The sequence below is a fragment of the Priapulus caudatus genome, unplaced genomic scaffold, assembly GCF_000485595.1.
Source record: "Priapulus caudatus unplaced genomic scaffold, Priapulus_caudatus-5.0.1 Scaffold1570, whole genome shotgun sequence".
NCBI lineage: Eukaryota > Metazoa > Priapulida > Priapulimorpha > Priapulimorphida > Priapulidae > Priapulus > Priapulus caudatus.
This window is the reverse complement of record NW_014578631.1, coordinates 27003-37310: the sequence shown is the minus strand read 5'-3', so window position 1 is coordinate 37310 and position 10308 is coordinate 27003. Positions and strand designations below refer to the sequence as shown.

The following is a 10308-nucleotide window of genomic DNA, read 5'->3' as shown; positions in this document are numbered from 1 at the left end:
CTACTTGCGGCGCGGCGCGGGCGTGTTCGCCTGCTCGCCAAGGTCAGTCACCGCCTGCCGGTACTGCGCGAGGATGTTCTGAACGCGCTCCATGACCGCGGGGTCGCTGTCGGGCACCGGCTTCGGGCTCGGGCCGCTGCGGCGCACCTGCGGGCTGCGCGCGTTCTGCGTCTGCGGGGCGGAGTGCGGCCGCACGGGCGGCGAGTGCACCAGGTAGGACTGCGGCGGCGCCGACAGCGGCGCGGTCGGGTGCGCGGGCGAGAGCGCGGGCGACGTCTGCTGGGGGTCGGGGGGAGGTGGCTGATGCTGCTGCTGCTGCTGCGCGAGGGGAGGTGGCTGCTGCTGCTGCTGCGCGAGGGGGTGCTGCTGCGCCGCCGCCGTCGTCAGCACCTGCGTGATGTTGAGCGCCTGCGCGGTGAGCGTCGGCAGCAGCTGCGAGATCACGGGCAGGCTCGTATCCGTCTGGCCGCCGCCGCCGCCCGCGTCGTGCTGCGCCGCCGCCGCTGCGCTGCTCATCTGCGGCTGGTGGTGCACGGTGACGACCGGCGTGAGCATGCCGCCCCCCTGCTGCTGCTCGGCCGCGCTCGACGCAGGCTGCAGGATGACGGCCGCCATCGGCTGCGTCGACTGCACCTGCCCGAACTGCACGGCGAGGCTCGGCTGGTGCGCGCGCGCGACGCCGCCCCTGCCGCCGTCGACGACCAGCTGCTTCACCTGCACGGGCACGACCGCAGCAACCGACTGCTGCGGCGGCGCCGTCATCGCGCCGGCGACGTCCGCCACCGTGATGACGACGTGCGGCTCGCGCAACCCCCCCGCCGTCGCGTCCGCGGCAGCCACGACGGAGACGCGCGGCGAGAACAGCGACGAGAAGCTGGGCAGCTTCGTCGCGAGCTTCGCCGGCTCCGCGGCGGCGACGCAGGCCGTCGGCATCGTCACGGCGACGACGGCGGTCTGCTCAGGCTGCGCGACGACGACGGCGGAGGCGGCGGCGTCGTCACCGGACGCCTGCGCGCACGCCATGCCCGGCAGCAGCTGGCTCATCGAGTTGCTCGAGTACGGCGGAATGATCATCGACAGCGGCGGGATCGAGCTGACGTAGCCCGGCGGCGTCGGAAACGGCCACTGGCCGTGCATCATCGGGAACGGCACGCTCAACCGCATCGGCATCTCGCCGGACCAGTCCGGCTGCGGCGGCGGGGGCGGCGCGGCCGACGACGCCGGCAGCGGCTCGGTGGTCGGAATCGCCGAGACGGGCGGCGTCTCGCTGCGAGACAGCTCGAGACCGCCTAAACGCTCGTCGTTGCCGCCGGCGACGCCGTTCGTCGTGGCGCCGTACGCCGCTGCCGCGGAGCGGTCCCCGCTCGGCTGCGACATGACCTGCGAGGTCACGAGACCCGCCACCGCCGCTGGGTCGTCGCTGCCCGTCGAGTCGCCTAGGCCGGATAAGCCGGGCCCGGCCTTCGTGCCGTTCGACGGCATGTGGTGCAGAGGCCGGGTCGTCGGCTCCGGGAGGCTGACGCTCTGCAGCGGCTTCACGTCTCCCTCCGCGTCGCCGCTGCCGCCACCCGCCGCTCCCTTGTCGCCATCGCTATCGGTCGCGCTGCCGAGCAGGCGGGAGGGCATCGCCGTGCGCGTGTACGGGTAGGTGGCGACCTCTGGCAGCGGATAGGGCCGCGGCGGCGGCATCTCCTTCCAGGGCGCCTCGAGCTTCGGCGGCGCAGAGAGGTAGGGCAGCTGGCGGCTGTGGATGTCGATGAAGCAGGGCGCGCTGCGCAGGAAGTTGTTGATCTTCGCGATCTCCGTCTCGCTCGGGTCGACGCCGCCGACGCCGTTGCCGCCGCCCGTCTCCTCCTCCTCGCCCAGCTGGTCGCCGTCCAGCAGCTCAGCCTCGAGGTGGTCCGAGATATCGTCGTCGCCCGAGTTGTTCATGCACTCGGGGATCTGCGGCGAGAGGCCGGCCCCGCCGCCGCCGCCGAAGTTGTGAGCATTGAGTTTCGTCTCCGGCTGAAAGGACCACACGTGTTCCAGCAGCGGGTCGCCCGAAGAGACGGCCGACTCGTCGAGGTCGAGGCCCGGCCGCGGCGCGGCATCCAGCGCCACCTGGTGCTGAGCTTTGGCAAAGTCGGCGGCGCGCTCCTGCGACAGCCTCGACATTTTCGCGGCGGGCGGTGACGACGACGACGACGCCGCCTGCTTCTTCGGCCGGCCGCGCTTCTTCGGCTGCTGCGCGGCGTAGGTGGCGCCGCCGTAGTCAGACGGCGGCGCAAACTCGCTCGCGCGCTCGCCACGCCTGCCCTCGATCCACTCTTCCTGCGTCAGCTCTCTGTGCGACGCGACTGTAACAAACGAAGCAGAGCAACAACTCACATCTGGATACAGGGGTGCGTCACGTACCTGCACGGTTTTATTCATCATCATCAACAAGCACACAGCATACAGCAAAACATGAACGACATCATCGTCGGCTAACGCTACGGGTAGGACGGGGCGAACTGAGTCGGCCGTTCTCCTCGCCGCTTCTCTATCCACTCGTCCTGTGTCAACTCTCGATGGTAAACTGCAAATCAAACGCAAGCGATCTGTCACGCCGGCTGGTCCCGTTAACATTTGCAGTCAGCGTCGCTAGGGAGAGGCACTAGCAACACGTAGTGAAGGTGGACGTTGCAGTTACAGTTACATTGCATCTAATTAACTACGGCTGCAAAAATCATTAAATTGTTAGATATAGCTCTGATGCATATTACATACGACTACACCCTTAATACACCTATATTTACATGAATGCATGCATATACAGTCACAGCATCACTACATCTATGATTAAACATATAACTTAGCTGGGTTTACACTACCGACTTTATGTTGTCAAATTGGCGAGTTGGACCAATTTCGCAAATTCGGCAACACCACGTTGGCGAAAATGGAAGATGTTCTAATCTCCCAATTAGTTGCTATTGACCAGTTGTTCGCGCGACTTTTGCGTTTACACTGCCGATTGTCAGTTGTATAGTTGCGAAGATGGTCCAATTCGCCAATTTGACAACATAAAGTCGGTAGTGTAAACTAGGGCTGTAACGATCCACCGCAATCGAATCGAATCGCGATTCTCTTCCCTCGATCCGATCCTCAATATTTTTCCCCGTATTTACGATTCCATTTCGATACCACTTTTTTCCTCCAATAGATGGTGGCACTACGCCATATACTGTGGAGTGTTACTCGCCAATTTTACTCAGCGACTGTGCAGTGTACATATACCATAGAGATGCATAAATAGTATACATCACTATGATATATACTCTCTAGACTCTCTAGTCTATTTACCATTTAGTATTCATTGGCAATTTCTAATAATTTATTATTGCAAAATACTGAAAATATAAAAAATAAGATAACATTTCAATATTTTGGGAATCGAATCGAATGAATCGAATCGAGAGGCTAATATCGAGAACCGGATCGAATCGAGAGGCTTGCGTATCGTTATAGCCCTAGTGTAAACCCAGCTTAATCAAGAGCATGTAAACTAAACAGCAAACAAGAATGAAAACTGAAAACCAAGGAGACTGAATTAAGCAAGCATAGCCCATTATTAATTGTGCTGCACATTGTTCAAACTTCGTTTGTAACTTTAGCCAATTCAACTGAAAATAAGAGAAAGTTTTCCATTCTTATTGTTGTTTGCACTACTTGATATGCTTGTTATATATTGCATCTATATTTAAACCAAAACTTGGGAAGCAACTTTGTGCATGTGTCTATTCAGTGTTTCCCCTGCATTGACACGAGCGAGGCGGGCCGCCTAGCTCAAATTCTCAGCCGCCACACAGAAATTTGTCCAAAACACCGCCTCGCTGACGAAAATCACTGTTAACAGTGCTTATAATGCACCAAATTGCACCATTTAAATGATTTTTTCAAAAAATTTCCCTTGGACCCCCAAGCTGGGGGAACACCTGCAGTGCTCGCTTTGCTAGGACCTCGAAACGCGCAAACACACCAAAACCAAATTTACCACCTCACAGACCTTTTTGGCTAGGGGAAACACTGCTATTATATACATTACAGCATGCACACACATATATATATATATATATATATATATATATATATATGTCATCAACTAATAATAATAATAGGCTGTTAGACTGCTGCTTTCCCAGTTCACCTTCAACATTAATAGAGACACGATAGTGACAGAAAGGTACGCCTTTAGGAGATTACTCTATACTGTCAGGGTGCGAAATTAACGTACGGAGTCAAATACTCCCTGATTTACTGTCGGACTCCCTGATTTGACATATGCAGGAGTCCGTGTGACTCCCTGAAAATTCTGCCATACTATTAATAACTAGTTCGTTCCAGAGCACGGCCTCGTGGAATCACCGTATTTTTTCAGCTAATGTCCAAAGAAAATTTGGCAGACGTGCAACCGCATGAATCTTAAAAATAAGCACATGCTTTATTGTTAAATAATGTCTTTAATTTTGAACCTCAGACTGCGGACTACCTCATTTTGCTGCGGACTCCCTCTTTTTGAGGGTAGGGAGTCCGTTGGACTCCCGTGTTCAAAAGTTAATTTCTACCGCTGGCTGTTATCATTTACCTAGCTTATATCCTGGGTAACAGCTAGTTAAAGGACAAGTGAGTTAAAACAGACAAAAACTAGGGAAAGCATCTGACTAACTGCATACTGTTACTTCATAAGATATGTCATGTCATATCATTAGACAGATTATAAGATACATATATACAATTACATACACACATACACACCCAACTAAATAAGAGCACAATATATTATGTTTCACAACTTTAAAAAGTTTATGCACCAGAAAAACACTGCTCTCACCTTATCCTGCAAGATTTTGATTTCATTCTAGGATTGCAAGCACATGCCAAAGTGATTACTGTAGAATTATGTCACCAGGACAGTTTCAGACACCAACATGTATAAACAAGACTGCTAGCCTTTCTAATAAGCTGGGCGTGATACAAATATACCCTGCATTATTGCACTACGACTGTCTTAGCTACTTGTTAGTGTACATATACGTGTAAAATGGATATAAGACAAAACTATCACACTAATGGAGAAAAAAATTAAAGAGAATTTTCCCTCTTTATGTCATAAATATTGTAAAATATTTTGATAAAATAACAAGTATGTAGTAACCAACTACACAAATTTAATTAAACCTTATCCCTTCTAAAAATTTCTATACCACCAAAAAATTATGTTGACTGTGCACCAAATAATTGAACCCTGTATTCTCTATGCATTGTGCTAGTGTACGATCATTTGCTTACCCTTTCCTCTGTCCCATTCCCGTATCGGTGGTGGTGGCTTCTGTTCCAGTTCTATGCTCACTGTTTCCTCGGCATCTTCTTTCTCTTCTTCCTCTTTGAATTCCTCTGGTTCTGAAAGCAACATGTCTTCACGTTAATTTGATCACGGAAGATACCTATGTAATGCAATATATTCACAATAAAACGTAACATACAAAAACGAATAATTTAAAACGTTAGTAAAACATAAATAAGCCAGTAACCAAAATCTGACATTGAAAAACATTGAGTGGAAAGAGATGCAACAGATATGTACACACAACTGCACCCATGGTAACAGATACTCACACTGACAGGTGAGATGATTCGGAGTTACTAACGTTCTAACATAGCCAGCTAAACAGGTAGCTGGTACCATAGGCAAATAAACACATCTTCTACAGCTTCTAGAAAGGCATTACTGTTCATTTCGTCTTACTAAAGCTACCAGAAAATATCAACAAGTCAATAATTCTTCATTACCCAATAAAATTTACTACAAATAGGTAATCGTACAGTCATCATGTTTACCTTCAATTCCTTTCAATTTTTTGCGCTGCTTTACTTTTTCCAGTCTCGCATGCAATGCTGATTTTCGCTTTTCTTTTAGTTTCTCCCGTTTGTCACGTTGTTCTACCGTCTGTTAGCATATATGAGATAATACACCAATGTAACAACACAGCGCACTAAAGTTGTAGATTGTGCAAGGCAATGAATAATGTATGCAAGGTGGCGTAATACTAACTTATGTAAGGAAGGAATGGTGAGATATAGAGAACCAGAGTAATACAGCAATAGTTTGGAAAAGAGAAATAGGGTAAAAGTAATAACATAAATTAAAGATAAAATAATTAAGATAAAAAGAAAGGCAGAGAAGGGGGGAAAGATAGAGAGATGGGAAAGAGGGAAAAATACTTTTGTTCATTGTCAAATCAATTGCTACAATATAGTGTGAGTCTATTTTACCTCTTCGCGAAGCTGCTTAAGTTGTTCCATCTGCTGCTGCCTAGTGCCTTCGTCTTCAGAAAAGGCATAGTATCCGACTCCTAAGTCACGAATTTCTGTGGGAAAAAGGAGATAAAAACACTTTACAACCAATTAAAATATGGCAATCATATCTTCTAATAAAGTGCATCCGGCATCTGGTAAAAGCCAAGTTCTTTCAAAGAATCGTCCATGTTCCTGTGAAATTATAATGTGAGACTGTCTATCAAGATTGTAGTATACTTATGTAAAAACAGTTTTAACACATGCTCCAGTTCAAGTCTATAACTGTACTGAGCTTGGGGTTAGGGTTAGGGGTTTCTGCTGTTCTATCCTCCTCCCTCTCTTGTGACCAGCATTTCTGTACATCAAAGACGTTTACCAGGGGCAAAGACGAAATCAGGCATATACCATGCCGTTAAATTTTGATGCCAATGTGATCGCTACCCAGATAAAACAAAAATATGGGTCAGCCCGTATTTTCAACCCAATTTCAAAGTGAGGACATATGTACACTGGATTGCAAAACACTTACTAATAACTCATGATTATATTTAAAATCTCCATACAGATACACAGTAGGATAGATAGTAAGTCAATATAAAACTGCTAAGACAAAGTTCAATAAACATAGAAACACCCTAAACACAAAAGCTAAATGGCTCACATAAGGTTTTCATTTGCATTTAGGCTTCCTAGTGATTTATTATATAAATGTAGCACAGTGAGGAAAAGAGAGCGGAGTATTGCCACAGTCATACAGTGACGCACAGCCATCTAAATAAACATGCCTATGTCGCAATCACACGCACATTTTTTTTCCTTAAACAAGGTTTTTGACAACCCATACTATGACTACATGCACCAACAACACGTGCATTTGATCAAATAATGAAAATGTCAATGACACTGTAGCTCACCTTGGGTGTGATAGAAGAGGGAGGGGGGATATATAAAGCAAGCGTATATATGGGAGAACTCCCATTATATAGCATATCTCCCATTATATATATATACTCTTGATAATGATATATGCATAAGTTTTGATGCGAAAATAAATGTTTTAGATCTGAAAATCTGAAATCTTGACGAGAGATGGCACTACGCCTAAATGATCGCCATTTTGGTTTTCGAATATCGCGCAAATAAAAACAATAAAATATTCCAGGCAAATTACTGTAACGAAGAATCTAAAATACAATATTACACGTATATAGGTATCAGGGTTCGAAATCCTAATGGACCCGCGGGCCCGATGCCCGTATTTTAAGGCTCGGGCCTGCATTTCTAATACTAGCAGGCCTGACGGGCCCGTAAAAAATCAACCCCAGCATGCAACTATAGCAGCATGCACTAGTGATCTCAGCGCCGGATTCAAGAAGAAATGCGTAGCCGTACGCACAAGTGTGCGCAGAAAATTTAGAACACCTCACGCACAACTTTAGTTGGCATTCAAGGAACGTGCGTGGGATGTTCGGACACACAGGTTAGCACAGGTTCCTGAATCCAGACTAGCAGCGTTGGCATACCCAAAAAAAATCGATAAGAAGTTGGTGGAGGTTACTTTTGGCCAGTGGCAGCGAACCTTACATTGCGTTGACCAGGGTTTATTTACGTGCATGGGTCGTGCGGCATGCTCACTGTTCACGTGCGCTAGGTTGTGGAGTAATTTGCACATCCCCGCGCATTTCACGTTTGGATGTAAACAATAAAGTATCACTGGTAGTTAACAAACGATCAGTATACTGTTTTAAAATATTATTAAGAAGATTTAGGTAATATAGCATGTTGAATTATACAGTAAATAATAATAATTGTCTCAAGTTAACACATATAAGTCACTGTAGCTACAAAACACTTACTAGTCATACAACAGCAGTACAGCCTCGTCGTACCACTCAAGTTTAACCGTGTCTAATATTGTTTTTAACGTTTGGAAAAACTATATACATTTTATACAGGGTGGAGCTAAATAAAAGCTTCCGTAAAACACCTCTCCGTGATGTGCTTTATCATTTGCATAGCTTCCTGTCTCCCAATATTCTGTACACCATCTAGCACATCAGGCAGAATGCTGGCATTAAAAGAAGAATGTCATCTAAATATCGGCTAACGCTCCATTAGGAGTGTTACCAACTTTGATATCATTAACGATTAATGATTAATGATTGATAATCCTAACCCTAACCCTAACCTAAATGACATTAAACCACAAACTAATATATGACCATGACCATATATATATACCATGCCATACCATATATGTTATTATGACCATTAATGACATTAAAGTTGGGAACACTCCTAATGGAGTATCACCCTAAATATCGGATTGGTAATCAATGTTGGCTTTTCAAAATCCCAAAGCAGCACGTACAACAACACACCTAGTCCAAGTATGAACTATATTATATCGTTGCTCTGCTGCAGTTCGTGTAAGATATCGTAAAGCAAGCATTTATGAACTAGCCACCGTCTCCTAATAGCCACCCGTCTCCTATGTCCTATAGCACCATTCTCAAGATTGTGGTGAGAGCAGTTATTTAAAATATACACGGCAACTGTAAAAGAGGCGGAAGAATAGGAATATTTCCGCAGAGGAAATTGACTTCATAATTTATGAAGTGGGACAGAGATAGAGGACTGTTTGGAAGTTTTGCTGGCAACTGGCAGCTGTAGTTAATAAAAAGACATGGCAAGCTGTGACTATAGCAGTCAATGCCATACGGTATCCAGCAAGCCACAAACTCAAGATGAGGTGAGTGTATGGGTGTGTGTGCGTGTGAGGTGATGTGAGTGGTGTAGGTGAGGTGAGGTGAGGTGGGGTGTGTGTGTTCAACTTTCATGTCTGCCAGGAAAAACTCAACCCTATCTTTGCCTGATTTGGCTAGTTCCTTAGATGTTTACATTACTCAACCTTTTTATTTGCTCTTGCCATGAAATCAACTAACTGACCCTACGGAGCGTTGTTTTTCTCTGCCCTATTATATGTCCCAAACATTAGCTTTATCATTCAAGATGTGTGATCCACACAGTAAATGATCAGTGTGGGTATGTGTAAACGCATGCGCGTGTGTGATGATGATGGCGACGTACCTAAATGCCTGTTTGTACGTATGAACGTAAACCATTGTAAAAATTTCAAATTTCAGTCTTTTATTTCTTAAACAAGTGCCGCGGAGCGACAGCGCTCATCTAACGTCTACTGAGGTGACTCTGTGGTGGAGTGGTGGGATTCTAGTAAACCCTGTTAGTCCCAAATGTGTTCACATACACGCCGAAACAGTGGAAGGCACAGGGATGGTATCAGGAACCTTCTCAAAGGAATGTTCGTTCGGATCGTTATGAAAGTTGCCACGAGATGGCGCGTACGTTTAAGTGTCTTCAGATTAAAGATGGAAGCTCCCATCGTACGTAGTAGCAACAATATGGCATTCTGTACTGTCAGTATGTTACATGTAACGTATGCCACTGCCAGTGGCTACTGCCAGTGCATGTGTTGCTGGTACTGTGTAGTTTTTGCCTGCGTTAATTGGTTACAGGTGGCAGCTCTTTATTGCAGCCTGTAGGCTTGCATAGGTAAATGGATGAGTGCTTACCTATTCTGTCTTGCAAATAGGAAATTATACGATTTAAGGAGCATAAACCTTCTTTAACCAAATTTAGCTTTTGAAATTTCATTATGACATTGTAGCCTCATACATCCAGGCATGTATAGATTCTACTAGCAAACCCGGCAGTCAAATTCTTTCTAACAGACAGTCAACAAATCCATGTTTAACCCTCATCTTAAGGGTCAAAAGGTTATCTGACACTTACTCTTCGCATGTCAGCAGAAAGTAGATTTCATGGTCCTTTCAATAATGCCATAAAAATACTAGGTCACGGCTGAAACAAAAAAGTTGACGGACGGACGGACGGACGGACGGACAGACGGAAGCTCGCACGGACGGACGGACGGACGGACGGACAGACGGAAGCTCGCACGGACGG

The 10308-nt window shown here is 47.0% G+C and overlaps 2 protein-coding genes across 2 annotated transcripts in view; both read right to left on the bottom strand.

Annotated features, from left to right (window-relative positions):
- Nucleotides 1–2415, bottom strand: LOC106817026 (verprolin-like). Its single transcript, XM_014821676.1, has 3 exons — nt 1868–2415; nt 508–1744; nt 1–219 (listed from the first exon to the last, which is right to left on the bottom strand). Exons 1-3 carry the CDS (start codon nt 2413–2415, stop codon nt 1–3), a joined length of 2004 nt encoding a protein of 667 aa, XP_014677162.1.
- Nucleotides 2372–10308, bottom strand: part of LOC106817029 (coiled-coil domain-containing protein 174-like) — a 14786-nt gene continuing 6849 nt past the window's right edge. The window contains exons 8-11 of the mRNA XM_014821681.1: nt 6298–6392; nt 5863–5971; nt 5314–5424; nt 2372–2560 (exon numbers count right to left, since the gene is read on the bottom strand). Coding sequence (XP_014677167.1) covers nt 2475–2560; nt 5314–5424; nt 5863–5971; nt 6298–6392 — 401 coding nt within the window. The 3' untranslated portion in view covers nt 2372–2474. The remainder of the gene's footprint in view (nt 2561–5313; nt 5425–5862; nt 5972–6297; nt 6393–10308) is intronic.

What these genes read in the sequence shown, in the direction of transcription:
- LOC106817026 (XM_014821676.1), bottom strand. Translation starts at nt 2,415, where the DNA reads ATGAATAAAACCGTGCAGGTACGTGACGCACCCCTGTATCCAGATGTG. An exon ending in GAGCTGCTGGACGGCGACCA is followed by an intron (nt 1,745 to 1,867) that starts GCTGGGCGAGGA and finishes CGACATCCACAG; the next exon opens with CCGCCAGCTGCCCTACCTCT. An exon ending in ACCAGCCGCAGATGAGCAGC is followed by an intron (nt 220 to 507) that starts GCAGCGGCGGCG and finishes GCGCCGCCGCAG; the next exon opens with TCCTACCTGGTGCACTCGCC.